This window comes from Hylaeus volcanicus, chromosome 5 (assembly GCF_026283585.1).
Source record: "Hylaeus volcanicus isolate JK05 chromosome 5, UHH_iyHylVolc1.0_haploid, whole genome shotgun sequence".
Taxonomy (NCBI): domain Eukaryota; kingdom Metazoa; phylum Arthropoda; class Insecta; order Hymenoptera; family Colletidae; genus Hylaeus; species Hylaeus volcanicus.
In genome coordinates, this window is record NC_071980.1 from 10,224,916 (window position 1) to 10,241,830 (window position 16,915).

Here is a 16,915-nt window from a genome sequence, read left to right on the forward strand (position 1 = left end):
ATTTCTTCCTCATCAGAGCTGGTCACAAAACGTGACGACAAATTTTGCGATTTACTTATATTCCTGCTTTGCCTTTTAGTAATATCATTTTTATCTAGTGCCTCTTCATTTGGTATAGCCGAAGTGGACCGCTTTTGCGATCTATCTAAACCTTCGCTTTCTCTTCCCGAAACATTTTGAACTTGACCTTGTTGATTCTCATCTGTGATAGGCGAGGCCGATTTATTTTGCAAACTAGCGAAATGTTTGCTACGTTTCTTTAACGTGGATTCATCTTTTTCTGATTCCAAGTCGGTCGTACCACGTTGTTTTTGATTCTCTAATCTAGTCCAAGTTCCAGATTGTGTTTCCGTAATGTACTCATCATCCTGACTCGAATCATTTGGAATTTTAGCAGGTGATCGTGTACGCGTGTTATCTGTTATGCTTTTATCGACTTCTGGTACATATTCTTTTTCATTTTGTGAAACTGATTTCCGAATTGAGCTCTCGTTACAATGGATTCCACTGTTAGCATTTGTATTATTCTGACTCGTATGTTTCTCTTTGGACTGTTCAATAAGACTAACAGCGGAGTCAATCGATTGCTCCTCTTCACTGTTACCGCTGCGAGAAGTAGTTGCAGTTTCTGGAGCAAGCATTTTCGATACGTTTGAATTTATTTTATTACTAGAGTTTATAGTATCATTATTATCTACATTCAATGGCCCTGAGTATTTTAGTAGTACATTTTCCATACTGTTTCTGCTGCTCTCATCGCTGACTAATTGGCGCTCTCTTATCTCTTTGGAGTTCTCATTTACCAAATTTCTTTCCCTTGAATGATTAACGGAAGCTTTTGATCTCGATGTCTCGTGTATAATACTGTCATCACTTTCCTGGAGAATATCTAGAAATAGATTACGTTTTCGACTTTCGCGTAATCTATTCAAAAATACTGATTTCTTTTTTGGTGGATCGTCACGTTGGCTTGTATTCGAGGAATCACTGGAGTCAACGGAAGTTATATTTCTTGATACAGGTTGCAAGAATTCGACTGGATTATCCGCTGCTGATGCCGAAGGTCTCTTGAAAGTTTTTGTCTCTGCTGCAATACTCTTCCTCGTTGACTCATTTGTTTCATTTTCATTTACAATTTTATTATGTCGGTTTAGAAACTTTGATTTTGGTTTTAATACAGTAGTTTCCGCATCGCTGGCAGTACTGTCCTTATTGTTATCGCGCGTATACGCGAAATTATTGTTTACTACTGTGGATTGCGAACTTGATGCAGAACAATAATTTTTATTTTCAGGAGACACAGTACGATGATTGTGCTGTGTGCTATTAACAACGAGGGTTGAAGCTGTAGCAGGCGGATTATCATTTGTTGAAGTTAGCAACTCTTTAGTCAAAGATATTCTCAAAGACTGTTTCTTCAATGGACTTTCTAACTCATCTGTGTTTAAAATGTCATCAAATACATTTGTATTCTGATCCTTGTATTTTTTACCAAAAATTCTAGGCCTCACTTTTACAATGCTTGTGGTTAAACTATGATTCCGACTACTTCCTTGGGAGTTATTTAATTGTTCAGCATTACTAAGAGGCTTTTCCACTGACACCGAACTATGTATAGAACTGTCTCTCATAGATTCTTGCATGGGTTCTGGCAAAATTGCAGTTTCAAAATTATTCAAAACGTCTGAAAATGCGTTATCTCGAGAATTCATTGCCTTTGACCGTAACGTACGTTTTCTTTTCACAATTCTGGGTTCCCCTTCAGACTCTGATGTTGATGCTATATTAGTTGTATCTAAAAATGATATAAGTAATATAAAATAAAATGAAATTTATCTTGTAGCAAGAGCCTAGTGTTAATACTGTACCTTCTTTAGAATAATCCTTAGTAGCCATAGGGGTCTTGGAATTATTTAATGATTCCAAATTGTCCCACCATCTATCTTCGACTGTGTTGGGTTCTATGCTTGAATCAGAATACAAATAACGACCCGTTTGATTCAAAGTATCGGAACCCATAGATGGTCGCACTGTTGTATTATCTAAACCTTGCCACCAATACGGATACTCTGAAAAATAATGCAATGAGTTAGTCAACAACGTAAGTACTTAACCTACAAAACGTTATGAGATATGTACACGTACCCTCGTCTAAAATGCCCGTATTAGGATCCAGAATCGCGGAACCAACGCTCAATCTGCTATATCTGGATGGACGTCTATTTAAACTTTTTCGTTGGGCCATAGCTAAACTTATTCGAAAAATGTTACTCTCCGAATTGCTCCGAATCACTAGGTAAATAAAAAAATACGTTACTACATGTTGGTAAAATCTTCTTCGCACATGCCACCAGAGGGCCAAACGTCATAACGCAGAATAATAAATAATAAATTTATTGAAAAATGAAGTTCCTAGACCCCTTTAAAGTCGGTTGTAAAATTGATGGCTGTAAAATAACATCCTTTTCGATTTCTTTAACGTATATTTAATTTTTTTTATATAAAAATACAGTTTAGGTTTTTAATAATAACGAGAGTGCACTCTGTTAGTAATCGTCAATTAGATTAACTTCATGCCTGGTAAATAAGTTATGATTTTATTTAACACATCGCATCTTACACACCGCTGTTTCGAAAAAATTCATTCATTTATCGAATATCACGATCGTTCGTATTTATTTTATGCTCTCGAAGGAAATCTTTTATACACGGTAGCGATTCCTTTGAACATTATATCTATATCTATATATATATATATTACGTAGCTTAGAAATTAGTAGGATAACTCTTTCCCAGTATATAATGTGTATAATATATATAAAACATTTTATACAATATCTCGGTAATTCTCCATTTACGAGTGCCATTGTTATCTACAGTTGACATGAAAATGAAATATGTAATGAGAAACTCGTTGAATAAGATCTATTTTAAAAATAATGTTACAGTTGTGGAAGATGCCGCAAATACTAACTTTACTTATGTCTCAACGTAAAGAATGTATCCCAAATCTTATTTATGATGTATACATGAATGAAAACAAAACATTTAATCAGCCTTGGATTAATTTCTTGACTCGATAATATCTCTACTTTGCTTTCGCAGAAGAACGAGATCTGAGATTCTTTTTAGTCGCCTGATCGACTTCTGGCAAATCATCGTCTTCGGAGACAACGGATTTCTTCCCTGGAAGGATATAAATTTAATATTTCGAGACGCTGATCCTGTATATAAAGAAACAAGAGAATTCTTTTAATTTCTCTCACCTTCCTTTTTCTTCGGTTTTTGCTTTGATTTCACGGTTACTTGTACGGGAGCTGAGTTCTCGCGAGCGCGCTTCATTTGTCTCGCGATAAACACATAAGAGAGATACGCTTGGAAGACAACGATAATACTTAAAGCTGAGAATCGTACAGCTGGAATATTATAGTTCCCAGCAGCATAATCGAACGAACTTTCCAATTGGTTCAAGCCGTACAGAAACACCAAAGTTGCAATGGCGAATGTTGCAACACGTACGGAAACGTACACTGTGTTCGCGACAAGAAATGCCACTGAAATAAAATAATTTCACGATATTATTTTGGGTCGACTCTGGTATAAAATAGGATTACGATAAAATAATAATACTTACTTTTCGTTAGCTTTTCCTTCTTACTAACAAAATGACCAATTCTGGCTCCGTGAAGCACAGCATCTCCTAAATAATGCAAAACTAACAGCAAGACTCCTACCTGCTGGAAGCTGTTGAAAATATGTACATTTTCAAAGACTGTACGAGTTATAGTACGAGTATAGTACGAGTTAAATAAAATTTGATATCATACTTAAAGACATATGCTGCAAGTGTAAATAACAATCCAATGGTAGCTTGAACAACGCGAGATGGAATATCTTCCTTCTTTATCCTCTGGAAGTACAATTCAGGGTAGCAGTGCAGCCAGTAAGCAAGCTGGCCGATAAAGAAGAATTTTGAAAAGAAGGTCATCGGCACAGGATAGTCTTTCCACAATGAAGTTATATTTAATAGCATTTCTTCTCTAGAAGGATACAAGTTTGTATTAAATCTAATAGATAAGGAGGATTATTTATCTCTTACCTGATAATTATGTCCAATCCCCATATAGCGAATACAGCATAGAATAGAACATGTTGACTAGATTCGTTAAACTTGGCAAGCTTTACTTTACTGAGGTGAAGACGTTTTGAAATTTTCTGAAAGAGACATACACCAATTAATTATGTGCAAACATTTTGAAGAGGAATTAGTTGTAGCAGATATGACTTACATCAAAGATATATTCTTGAAACACGGCATGGATTACAATTGTTATCAAAAAATAAAAGAATACAGCACATGCATCTGTCCATCCGATGGTATATCTCACTGGCACGGTTGGATTCTCCGCATCTGAAGTTACATTGTGATGAATGGCAATGAACATGTACGCCCATGGTGATGTTGCCTAAAATGTGTGATAAACAATATTAATAAAAAGAAAAAACTAAATACATATCACAGAATACATTATGAAGATAGAAAAATAAGTTATGCGGCATGCTTAAGTATTAATAAAATATCAGAAATCAGATACAGTCTTATCTAAATCTAATTTATCGTGTATAATTCGATCAATCGTTCAGCACCGGCAATAACGAGTAACATATGGTTATTCTGTCGACGGCAAATAAAATGAATAAAATGTATTAAACGTTCGTCGAATGAATGTAGATTACACTCGTTCGACTATGCTAAACGAAAGGGAGAACAGCACGAAGAAAACAGACGCATGAGGTAAAAATGTTATCGACGTTTAAAAAATGAGACACTGACCTGCACCATTAGACCAGTCACGAAGATCATAGCCACGCACGAAACGATATCTCCATGATTTTGAATGACAAACTCATGGCTGAATATAGGAGGATTTTTATTTGAACCTTTGCGGCCCTTTATCGCAACCATTTTTACAAGAAAACCACCGTTTCCTTGGGCACACGATGGTCGATCACCTGCAAGAACTGTCTTAGTCAACAGACCAACAGACTTTGAGTGACTACTGGACTGGTAGTGGCATTCACGCTACAACTCACGATCCAATTACACTGACAGAACACATACCAAAGCAACGGGTGAAGTGACTGGCCAACGTTGCACTATGTGGCGCTTTCTGTCTTTACTTGTGTCACCAAGTAAATCAATACAACAACGAAAATTTTTCGCCAAATTACGAATATCGTAGGTTTATTCTATCTGTATATTATCGATTAAAAGAATCACTTTTTACGCTGGGATATTAATCATTTTAATGCGTGAAATCTCGAGCGTAGATTTATACGGATGCTGTGTTGTTTTCAAGCGCGACAGGAATTGCAGCGTGGAGGTGTCTGGTACCATTCGAAATTGCTGACTTCTGTACTTATAAATTTCGAACTTGTCGCAAATAAAACAGCTCTAAATCGCACTGAAAGAAGAGGGGAACGTTTTATAAGATACACTTTATTGAGAGTGTTAGGTACATTTTTTAGTGATCACGATATACTAATACGCATTTATGCATTTGTTTCTAAAATTGTGCAATCGTCACTATTAATTCCGTGAAATGCTGAACTATCGACGAGTAAATATAATATAATACGCGACAGTAAAGTGAAAATATACATATTCAACAATTCGATGTCGGGAGAAAATAATTTCTGTATGCTACTTATTCTGCCAGAGATAAACTGTAAATTCATTGATCAACAATGATTCGAAAATATACATCTGTAATCGCAAAAATAATATATATTCTTTCAACTTTTATATCTTTATTACGCTATTGGTTTAACCGTTAAAGGTATATGATATTAACGCCTGTGTAGTTTTGTACAATGTTGCTCATTGCATCAACGTGATTAAGTGATGGAGCACTCGATGTTTAGGTGAACATGACATACGACAAAAGTTCAAATTTACACGCGGAGGTGCGCAAAATACATTTTATATACTATAGCTTTATTATTTATTAGTTAACGAATGACACACGTAACAGTCACTCTTTATTTCAACATCGTTATTTTTACCTACGTTTCGTATTACGATTTCGTTCAATTTTTCAAGTAGAGATTTAATCAGATGGTCTGCGAGTTCACCATCGACCTCCACTTTAACAGATTCGGTTTAAGTACAATTCAAGTTTCATTCATCGTCATTGCGTAATTAGGCCAGAATAAGTTTCTGTTTTCACAGTCGACGATGCGGAAGGATGACCTTCGGAAGTTTTATAGTTCCTTCGAGGATATTTTCGCGAATGCTTAAAGATTTCATTACAATAGCCTTCGCTTATGTATACGTTTCTCAACATCTACTGTCTTTATATTTTTCTAAACATTCGCATCTGTAGCAACAACTTCAAACAAGCAATTTGCGCAATCTGTCCTTAAATACGTGTACATTTTTTTTTTTTCGTTAACCTAGTTTGGGATTCAATGACAAGTTATATATTACTATATTTTAAGCGCAATGGTCTCGAATGTACCTGGAAAAAGTTGACTTCTCGCTTTAAATAAACATTTTTATCGACTATCGTTAGTTATGGAACTTTCGTAATACAAGTTCTCGCGTGTTTATTGTTAATCGACACTCGGCTCAATTGTACACGAAACGTATACATCCATTGTTAGTCGTTAGAAAATGTTTCCGTGTGTTTTAAAATCGGCAAATTTCTATCAACAATTATCTCTTATCGATGATATTAGGTAAGTTCACGAACACGAATGAATTCGTAAAAGGTCACGTTAGTACTATAAACGTCGTGAGCTTGGTTCTAGAATTTCTTTAGAAATTGTAAAATCTATAATACACTCAGGAAACAATTACGAAGTTTTAATATTCGTACGGACATCGCCGAGATAAATATATATGTGAAATACACGAGTACAATAATAACACGAATTAAATCTAAATACTCTTGTGGTCACAAGCCTTAAACCTTAGCAACATCTTTTAACGTTACACGCAACCAGTACGACTCAGGTTTTTGGTTTGCCTTAAGTGTCGACCGACGTTGCAAATTATGTTTTGAGGTAGACAAGTATATTCTTCAAATAGCTTTTCATAGCTATCGGTAAAGCTAAACCAAAGGGTAAAAGTTCTCATCAAAGGAAAAATGCCACGTTAAGTTTAATTTTATGTAGCGTGAATTCGCGCCCCATGAAACCTGTTAATTCGACTCGCTTGATTCATGGATGCAACTGAAAGTTTAACGACGAGTAGCACGATGCGTTCTAAAAGCATTTGTTATCCTAATCCAACTCTGTCAAAGTTATGTGAACAAATGTCATTCGCACGATTGCAACATGAAATTACTCTGACCGATGTCAACATTCTATGTAGATGAGTGTAACAAACGTGATGTCGAGTGATGTTAAGAGTAATCGTTAATATTCGGTACACATTAAAACTGGAATCAGTTGTCGTCATCAGTTGTCTTTATCTTTATCGTCACATTCAACTGTGGTTACGTTTTGTGACTATTTTTTTCTTTTTTCTTTCTTTTTAATTGTATTGTACCATTTGAAGATTATGTACTATATTAATTTTATAACTTCATTTCCCTTAATTTCAAGACATGATCAATGACAATAAATATTTAACACTGTCCGTTACAACAATATAATCTTTCATCATTATCAATGAAAAATGCCACGTCTAGATTTCCTAACTCGTTTTTATTTTCTTAAACTATGAAGGTATAGCTTACCTCCGCATTTCAGGTACTGTCTTTGTACCTACTTCTCACCTGAGTTTCAACCACGATTCAACATACACGCACACACATCCGCAAACCTCGATATGTTCGAAACAAAACATTAATTCGTATCTTTGATTATGGCAATGATGTGCAATAATTTGCTATTTATTTAGATTATTCACATTTAAAGTTCTCGGCGCGCGTTTTGTTAATAAATAATTAAACATACAGACGGGAGGGTGCGCGTACACATTGCGATTTTGCAACTGTCGATAAAATACTTAACTTACATTAAATCCTGCGGGACATTAGATTCCGCAAATTTAAGTTTAAAATTTGATCTCTCGACTCGTAAATAACAACGGAACAGGATTATCATAATGCCATACAATACTGTAATACTCTTCAATGAAATCTACTTTTTCACCAATAAACAATGTACAGTTTACGGAATATTACGTCACACCACATACCGTGATATGCGATTGTAGTTTAAACGAGAGGCGGATCATTGTCGAGATCCATTTCTTCGACGGTTATGTAAAGTCCCTCTTCCTCGTACGTGGACTCGTGTTTTGCTAAAACTTTGAGTAATGGTCGGAGTTTCATCCACCACTGGTACGTTGGAATGCGATGCCTAAAATATTAATAAAATATTTTAAAAGGCGCCTAATATGATAGTTTTGAATCTACTTATGAATATAATATACATATTGAACGTATAATATACTCACTCAAAATTAGTGACGTCAATAAGGTCTGCGAAGGGTGTAAATCTATACTGTCTTCGCACTATACCGATCATAACTGCAGTGTTGGGTTCCGAAGTTACCGTTTTACCGTCCGCGTCAGTACATTTCTTTAACTGTTCGGTGAACCATTCGACCGCTTTAGAACCCATTTTTGTACCCAAGTTACGGTCGAACGGAGTTGGCGAACCACCTTGTTGCATATGACCTACAAACAATTCGTACAGTGTTATACAGTATCTCTGTCAAGTTATAAAGTATCAACTATTAATTGCTTACCGATAATATTCATCCTACAACTGAACAGACCCTTCCCTTCTTCGCTGAAGAGTCTCTGCATAAAATCTGTATTGTAATTCAAATTAGCGTTTTCGTTTCTCAGAATGAGACCTCTTTGTACACCTTCGGACATCTTAGCCGCCATCGCGATTACATCCTGATTCAAATCTTTGATATTGAACTTCTCTTCGAAAATATACGCCGCGTCGGCTCCGCCGGCTAATCCGGCTACTGTAGCTAAATAACCGCAGTATCCACCCATAGTTTCGATAATAAATACTCGACGTTTCGTACCCTGCGCCGACTGACGGATTCGATCACAGATCTAAAAATAAACGCGAGGATCAGCGTATTTGAACGTCTCGTGATATTTCTCGCGGCATCTCGTTTCAACGTACCTCCGTAATTTCGTTCAAAGCGGTGTCACAGCCTAACGAAAATTCCGTTCCCGGAACATTGTTGCTGATAGTCGCTGGAATCATGGCAATGGGAATTTTAAATTCGTCGAATTTGTCTCTGGCATTGTAGAAGGTAAGACCCGTTTGGTAGCCCTATTAAAATGAAATTAATAAAACTGTTTTAAAACGAACTATTATCAAATGGGTTTCAACGAATGTTACCTCGAATCCTCCTATGATAAGCAAAGCTTGAATTCCAAACTCCTTGAGCTTCTGAGCAATCGCTGGTAGCTGCTCATCTTTAGGCGGTGTACGTTTCGTTCCCAAATAAGCACCACCTTGAGCTACCCACCCGGTAACAGAGGGCCAATCCATTAATTTGAACTTCCCACCCATGAGCCCTAATATTCCATCGCAAATCCCGTATACCTAGAAATACACGCTGTATAGGATTCGTACTACGAGAGCTAAAAGAAGATATTAAATAGCAAAGATACCTTGTCACCGCGATAGATACAATTCCTAACGAAGGAGCGCACCGCTGCATTCATACCACATGAAGGCGATCCTATGTGCATTACACCCAATGTATAGTGATCCTGAAACAGAGTTTCGCAATAATAGGATGGAAGAATATGTCTGCGATACATGCACCGTGCGCATAAAAGAAACGAACACATTCTGTAGTCTGATACATAATGTACAGCATTAATTATTGTACAATGCTTATGCTTGCTTCCATACACCTAGCAAAACACATTGTTACACACACACCAAAAAAAAAATACGTGAAAACACGGTAACAATAAATTGATGATATAGAGATGATTGACTCACTTGTCCACATAGAGTGAATTGCTAGTTTGGAAGAAAAAAGATGACAATGTTAGAAAGACTGTGCTACAAGGCATCGAAGAACGGTATTCAGCAAACAAAATTACACTTATAAATTTTTCGTAACAAATTTACCTTTGTTAATGTAGGGCCATTACTTTCCTGAAGCAACATTAAATTATACATGTAATAATGGTAATTCTCCACCTCCATACATTTGTTAACCGTTAGAACTAAAAACCTTCGGAAAGTTTTCATCTTTCACCGGATATTTATTAAAATCAACATTCAATTGATCTGATACAAAATAAATAAATAAATAAATAATAAAATGCAGTTCGTTTAGTTTTTTTTTGTATTTTTGTAATCGTTCGTTAAAAGTTTCGACGGAAGGTTTCGAGTTCGTAGTAATTTTAGTGGTAAGTGTGCTATGATAACGTACCTTGTGCGGATCGTGATCTACAGGTGCCTTTAGACGAGTCAACATTTTATACGTCTCCAGATTTCGAGCGAATCCTCTACAAATATTTTAAACGGTATACGGTGCAATTCATAAACTTGAAATAAATGTAACAAAGATTTAGCTTACTTTCCACGAAGTTGAACGGCGAGTTCCCAATTTTTATCGGACATAGCTTGTGCCACTGCTTTCGTACGACGGACACACTCCATGAGCGGTAACCTGACAGCTTGATTTCCGTCCAATGTAACGACGCAAGCTTCAGTTTCCGGTGTCGCTTCCATCAAAGCCATCACGGCTTCTGCACCCATTCGGCACCCCTATGCAACATTATTAGGTTTATTCAATAATAATGTTCTGTGCTTCAATTGATCAGAATTGAAGCTGGGGTCAATATAAACAAGAAGTTATACTTCGCACTAACCAGAACTCTGTCGAAAGCAGATGGATTACCACCTCGTTGAACGTGACCAAGAACGGTAATTCTGGTGTCTTGCTGCAGTTTATCGACAACGACTTTATGAACTTTTTCGGCAGTGATTGGTTCGCCGTTCCTGTCTACGGCTCCCTCCGCTACGATGATAATATTGAGCCGTTGTCCAGTAAGACGTTCCTGAAAAATAGATTTTCCAATCTGAAAATCTGTACGCAAGCATCGAGAGATGAATCGTGTTAACAGTTAAAAGCACAAAGGCAATCCGCAGAATAACCTGAGCTAAAGGGGAAAGAATTTTAGATTTAATGCACCTATTAAGTGAGCATCAAATAAAATAATATCATTACACACAGGACTAATAGACAAAATATCGCTACACGAAAAATCTGTTATCGTTTGTTAAGTTCAAATGTATAACGTGCATCCGAAGTGTAGAGTATATAAAATGAAAAAGTAAAGCACAATACATAGAATAAGCTTACCATGATAAATAGACTGTACTAAAATTATCAAATAATATCTGTGTGCATCTGTCCCTAACTAGAAATGGATAAAGTATAAATTTGAGGAAAGAATTATGGCTCTGCTTGTAACGTAGGTATACGATGAGGTGTACAGCTAATTTCGTTTAACCGTTTAAAAAATAACAAAAAAAAAAAAGATGCGAACCTGCAGCAATTTTTTGCACAGCTTGCTTGGCCAATCCTGTTCAGGTGGCCACTCTGGGATGAACACAAAATCAGCTTCGCAACATATGGCTGCCACTAGAGCCAGGTAACTGTAATAGTATGTTATGAAAGCTAGCTATAAATATTATGATAATATGAGAAAATCAATAACTATAGTATATTAAGAAATTAATGATTTTTAGATAAGGTCGATCAAAAATATAAAAATAGTTGGAAACTTCGAAAAGTTTCAACTTTGTACGATGTTCTCTTAGTATCTATAAACAACTATTACACGGAAAATTTTAATGTATCTGGTCGGTAATTAGCGTACTTTTATTTCTCTGCGTTATCTAGCTACATTGATGATGAATTAGCACGCGTTCAATGTAGCTAATAGTGAATTTGATGGGATGTAATAATGTCTGGCCGTGATAACACTTTATCGTAGGTAGGTACGTCTGATTATGGATAATTTAATAATCTATCAAAAACGTGCCTGTTGCACAGCCTCGCAAAGCTCTTCGACCCAATCACCTGTCGGTGGTGCTTCAGGTATAAAGGAATAACATGCTTCTGAAGATAAACTTGAGGCTAACGTCAGATACCTGAAAGGCTCTGCAGCTTTATTATCTTTGCTATGTTAAATTAGCTTGTTTATATAATCGTAAAATTATGAATTAAAAATTGAATTCGGTATGTATTCTCGATCGTTCGATTTTGTGAATAATTAGGGGGGTATAGGGGGGGAATAAATGTAACATGAAGTAGCACTTTTCTTCGTGACATTAACAACACAAGTAAGCAATCAAAAGTACACGAAAATAAATGCAAATCAAAAAATTTGTTACATTAAGTTAGTAAAAAGACAACAATGTGACAAAGAATTTTGAAAAATTCCTAATCAACATGCCTGCTCCAACTTTCTACATAGTTTATCAGGCCAGTCAACGGGGGGTGGCGATTCCGGGCAGAAAACATAATCTGCCTCTGCAGCTAAAGCACCCACAATTCCCAGATACCTATCCAAAAGTTCACCAGACTTACAAATACTATAGAACTGAATGTTATTTAATTTATTAAAAGCCATTCAACTGTGTATATCTTTTTGTTGCTGAAATATCAAACCTTTTCGAAACGTAACTAAGATCTCGGTAATACAAATAAATAAATAATATGCACTATGATTTAGGTCCTCTTAATAGGTATGCTTGTTTACGGTATATTCATTTAAACAGTATTAAAATTATTTTCTCGGAAAAAAAAGGTTTTCTAACGTCATATAACAAATAACTTACCCGCAATGACGACCCATAACTTCCATAATAAATGTTCTTTGATGAGAATACGCGGTACTAACGATTGCATCGATGCTTTCGATAATACGGTGCAACGCAGAATCGGTACCAATGGTCATGTCGGTTCCGCAAAAATCATTGTCAATCGATCCCACCATTCCGACAATATGCAAGTGAGCAAATTTATCCGCTTGCTCCATAGTTATTTCACCTGACAAGAAAGGAATATAAGATGTCTGTAGCGATAAAAATTGGAGCACCAGTCGCTATATCCTTACCAGCCTGTGCTAATTCCTTTAACAAGTCAGCCCATTCTTCTTTGAAAAGATTGGCGCCGGTAAGGGAGCCGTCGCCACCGATTACGACTAAATTTGTTATTCCACGAGTTACTAAATTTTTAGCTGCTTTCCTACGACCAGCGCGTTCTCTGAACTCTAGGCATCGAGCAGAACCTATTACCGTGCCACCCTGAAATGTACATAGAATTAGTATGGGGTCGCGATGACGTAACAATAAGGTATAATTGCATACGTACCCTATGAATGATGCAAGATACAGAGGACCACGTTGCCTCTACAATATTATTTCCGCCATCGACCATACCCTGGTAGCCCTCTTTAATGAAGAAAACTTTGCATCCTAAGTAAATACCCATTCTAACAACTGCTCGGACAGCGGCATTCATTCCTATAAAATGTATTGCAAGAGATGTATAACACAGCATCTGTACTATTTATATTCTATTTGAGTAGTTCATTTTTTTACCTTGAGAATCTCCTCCACTGGTAAAGACTGCAAGCCCTTTGCCTTTATGACTACCAGGCTTTATAAATCTCTGTGCTCCTAGATCTTCCTCCATCTTGAGACCGTACTCCTTACGCACCTACAATGTAATTATATTTTATCAAATATTTGTTAGATTATATTTACGGATGATCTACAATGAATGTTGTTCACGGCAATGATATTTTATTGTACCGTTACTTTATTTATTTGTATCTTGTGTTCATTTTCAAATTGACCTCCAAAAGTATCCAAGGTCTCGGTACAAAAATCCATGGGAATATTCAATGGAATACCATGTTGACTTAGTGCAAACATCTAATAGAGATCTCTCTGAGCATGTTAACTAATATGCACTATATTCATTCTATGTTTAACTCACTTGCGGAAATGTCATCGACAGTGCCAAATTCTGCTTATGAAGTTTTCTCTTATTAATGTTAATACTTGATTGATTTGAAAGGAATTCCCTACTAGGGCTAGTACTTTTTGTTTCAACATTGTCTAAAAATTGTATAGTTTGCATGAATCTACCATAATTCTAATTCTAGTAATCGATAGCTTATTTATAAACTAAAAATTTTTTAATATGAATTCAAGTTGAACACCAGGGATTGGAGCAATTATTTTATATCTCTACTTTATTAATTACTATGGAAATAGTTGCCGCAATAATTGCATGGTTTAACACATTACTTTTTGTCGAGGTTAAAGTATGAGAGGAATTTTCTTTTTCCAAGTTGTCCTTGGTCGTGCAAGTACACAAAGTGTCATTATAATTTACAGACATGTCTTGAAAAAAATATACGCGATAGAATTTAAATAGAAACTAAAAGTTAATATGTTGCAAAAGTATTTTTCTATGGCATGAATGCAGCACTTGATGTATTCAAATATGAATTTATCAGCTTCTGTATATTGTGTTTACACTGTGCTTGGGTTTTTTGCGGTTTCGAATGTTTATGTTCGTAATATGAAAATGAAATGTACATGTGCAGTTTTACTTTAATAGTAACATCTATTGGGAAATTCGATAATGTTGTAATACATGACGTGAGAATCGTACAATTAAATTTATAGATTAACGGTACGTACGTACTAGGCGTCATGAACGAAACGAAAAACAACACCAGAAATTATTTTCTCAAAGGGCATTGCAACACAAAAGTTCCGCGGGCAGTCCTTCGTATTTTAAAATAAAATATCGCGTGTGCAAAGAATCAATGGAATCTGGCACGGTCTCAAAGTGCCGCGCATCAAAACATCAGAACGGCAGCGATACACACGGTATAGACTATTTGAATTAGACTTGTCTAACGATAGGGATGAAGTTCTGTATGAAAATCACGCGACGCAAAGTGTCGTTCCAATTTACAGAGGAAGCGAATCGATATGGGAACGTCAACGGGATATTTGAATTAACATCGAAGGCTGCGATACGAGAAATCGTCTATTACAGTGTGTATACGAAGTGATGTCACATTGTCACTGACAATCAGTCAGTGTGGATCGTTCGAAAGTTACAGGGAAAAGGTGGACGTTCGTTCGACTCACCTAACGAAAATATATCCTGTTGCGACGGCGAATTGGAGCTTGGACGATCCTCTCGATATTAAATTCAATCAAGAACTCGCGGTTATCTGAGCAAGTGTCAGATACCGCTTCCACGTCTTGTGCCTGACTGTGCCTAACTGAACCGAAACCTTCGGTCTGAAGGTGACCTTTACGTGTGCCTTCTGTACGAACCCCCCACCAACGGACACGGGTGCTTCTCGCCACCCCACTCCGTGTTTAATTAAATTTAGAAGATGCACATAGATGGCGCTATCGGTCCTCCGTCCGTCAATGGCCAGGCTTTGCCGCTCGATCTCGGAAACTAATTTAAATCTTTATCGCTGTAAACAGATGCTTATTCACGTTGCATTTTCTGTATTTTCAACCAGCTGTCAGGGAAGATAGACGACTGTTTGGAAAGCATGAAAATAGTAGACGAACTGATCTCTCTGAGCTAACGGTGCGAAATAGACTGTATCAGGGTTTCTCGAGTAAATGGAATTTATTTTATTTTTTAGATTTGTACGAACAATATACAGGGTGTCCCAAAAATGTTGTAACACATTGAATGGGGTGGTTCAGGAGGTGATTTGAAACAACTTTTTCCTTTACAAAAATGTCGGATGGGGCTTCGTTAAGGAAATATTAAGAGAAAAGTCCGGCCAATCAGAGCGCGCGTATACCGTTGGAGCGACCGCGGTAGCGAAGGCTACGAGCTAAGCGGTCGCGTCAAAGGTCCTTCGATGCACGTCGAGTCACTTGTTCGCGTACGAGCGCGGCCGCTCAGCGCGTAGCCTTCGCTACCGCGGCCGCTCCAACGGCATACGCGCGCTCTGATTGGTCGACGTTTTCTGTTAATATCTCCTCAACGAAGCCTCGGACAACATTTTCGCTAAGGAAAAAGTTGTTTCAAATCACTTTCCGAACCACCTCTTTCAAGGTGTTACAACCATTTTCGGACACCCTGTATAAGTCCATGAAAGCTTCATCGACATTTGGTCGTTTGGGTTGATAGTATAACAGAGTCAACACGTTGATGCGATTAGAAGAACTAGAGAAAAAAAAGCTTCGTACTCAATGAAACCGTTAGAGAGGTTTGAACTAATGACTAAGGCTAAAGTAATCGTCGACGTTGCCGATTGATAAACTTTCTTTCTTTTGTATTAGTATATGTTTCTTATGAATTAATTTCTTATTTTATTATGGCTAACTTTAATTTTTTAAAAAAATAACGTAGAGAAAATAATAAAATTAGGTTAATAGAAGATTCGATGAGAGGATCTACGTGCCTTTAAAAACGTACTTGAGCATACTCACCTTCTTCATTTCCTAGATTTCGTCATCGGGCATCAACGACCCAATTCGAGATGGGAAAGTGCATGCTTCGTTTCTTGTTTCCGTTTTTATTTATAGCCACCATTTTTCTAGATCTCTGTTTGAATTTTTCTTCGATCTTACTCGATGTTTATTACGATACGATTAAGCTGACACTGATCTGTGATAATCCGGGCATTGAAACAAGCCTCTCTAACCAACTTCAAGAGTGATTAAAAGTAATTGATCCCCTGCGTCTATTCTAGATTTACTCGAATTATCGCTCGATCGCTGCGAACAGCAATCGATTCTTGATAGGTTACGAGAAAAAATCCTTGCAACATCTAACCGGGTCTGACGCAAGCTTTACTAGATAACGCCTCGAAGACTGGTGCTGCCAATGGCT

At 36.8% G+C, this 16,915-nt stretch overlaps 3 protein-coding genes across 7 annotated transcripts in view; all 3 read right to left on the bottom strand.

Moving 5' to 3' along the window:
• LOC128877210 (dentin sialophosphoprotein-like) overlaps positions 1-2,383 on the bottom strand; it is a 4,524-nt gene extending 2,141 nt beyond the window's left edge. Inside the window, exons 1-3 of the mRNA XM_054124328.1 lie at positions 2,146-2,383; positions 1,869-2,069; positions 1-1,795 (exon numbers count right to left, since the gene is read on the bottom strand). Coding sequence (XP_053980303.1) covers positions 1-1,795; positions 1,869-2,069; positions 2,146-2,245 — 2,096 coding nt within the window. The 5' untranslated portion in view covers positions 2,246-2,383. The remainder of the gene's footprint in view (positions 1,796-1,868; positions 2,070-2,145) is intronic.
• Positions 2,384-2,565: 182 nt separating this feature from the next.
• On the bottom strand, positions 2,566-5,117 carry LOC128877121 (translocating chain-associated membrane protein 1). Its single transcript, XM_054124147.1, has 7 exons — positions 4,835-5,117; positions 4,290-4,466; positions 4,100-4,215; positions 3,828-4,040; positions 3,635-3,744; positions 3,267-3,554; positions 2,566-3,186 (listed from the first exon to the last, which is right to left on the bottom strand). Exons 1-7 carry the CDS (start codon positions 4,964-4,966, stop codon positions 3,089-3,091), a joined length of 1,134 nt encoding a protein of 377 aa, XP_053980122.1. The 5' UTR covers positions 4,967-5,117; the 3' UTR covers positions 2,566-3,088.
• Positions 5,118-5,480: 363 nt separating this feature from the next.
• LOC128877119 (ATP-dependent 6-phosphofructokinase) lies at positions 5,481-16,915 on the bottom strand. Of its 5 annotated transcripts, none has more exons than XM_054124142.1 (18): positions 16,513-16,915; positions 15,196-15,536; positions 13,624-13,741; positions 13,394-13,545; positions 13,137-13,326; positions 12,859-13,069; positions 12,474-12,582; positions 10,881-11,069; positions 10,586-10,776; positions 10,439-10,514; positions 10,132-10,158; positions 10,000-10,020; positions 9,660-9,761; positions 9,385-9,591; positions 9,163-9,315; positions 8,765-9,089; positions 8,471-8,693; positions 5,481-8,373 (listed from the first exon to the last, which is right to left on the bottom strand). In XM_054124142.1, exons 3-18 carry the CDS (start codon positions 13,715-13,717, stop codon positions 8,229-8,231), a joined length of 2,415 nt encoding a protein of 804 aa, XP_053980117.1. In that variant the 5' UTR covers positions 13,718-13,741; positions 15,196-15,536; positions 16,513-16,915; the 3' UTR covers positions 5,481-8,228. The 5 variants fall into 5 exon arrangements, with proteins under 5 accessions (XP_053980117.1, XP_053980118.1, XP_053980119.1 ...); XM_054124143.1 differs by lacking the exon at positions 12,474-12,582 and adding an exon at positions 11,562-11,670 and having other exon boundaries at positions 16,513-16,914; XM_054124144.1 differs by lacking the exons at positions 10,000-10,020; positions 12,474-12,582 and adding an exon at positions 11,562-11,670 and having other exon boundaries at positions 16,513-16,913.

Coding starts and splice junctions, on each gene's coding strand:
- LOC128877121 (XM_054124147.1), bottom strand. CDS start 4,966: ATGGTTGCGATAAAGGGCCGCAAAGGTTCAAATAAAAATCCTCCTATA. Junction 4,041..4,099: donor GGATTGGACATAATTATCAG/GTAAGAGATAAA, acceptor GTATCCTTCTAG/AGAAGAAATGCTATTAAATA. Junction 3,187..3,266: donor AAAACCGAAGAAAAAGGAAG/GTGAGAGAAATT, acceptor ATATCCTTCCAG/GGAAGAAATCCGTTGTCTCC.
- LOC128877119 (XM_054124142.1), bottom strand. CDS start 13,717: ATGGAGGAAGATCTAGGAGCACAGAGATTTATAAAGCCTGGTAGTCAT. Junction 13,546..13,623: donor CAGTGGAGGAGATTCTCAAG/GTAAAAAAATGA, acceptor TACATTTTATAG/GAATGAATGCCGCTGTCCGA. Junction 13,327..13,393: donor TATCTTGCATCATTCATAGG/GTACGTATGCAA, acceptor TGTACATTTCAG/GGTGGCACGGTAATAGGTTC.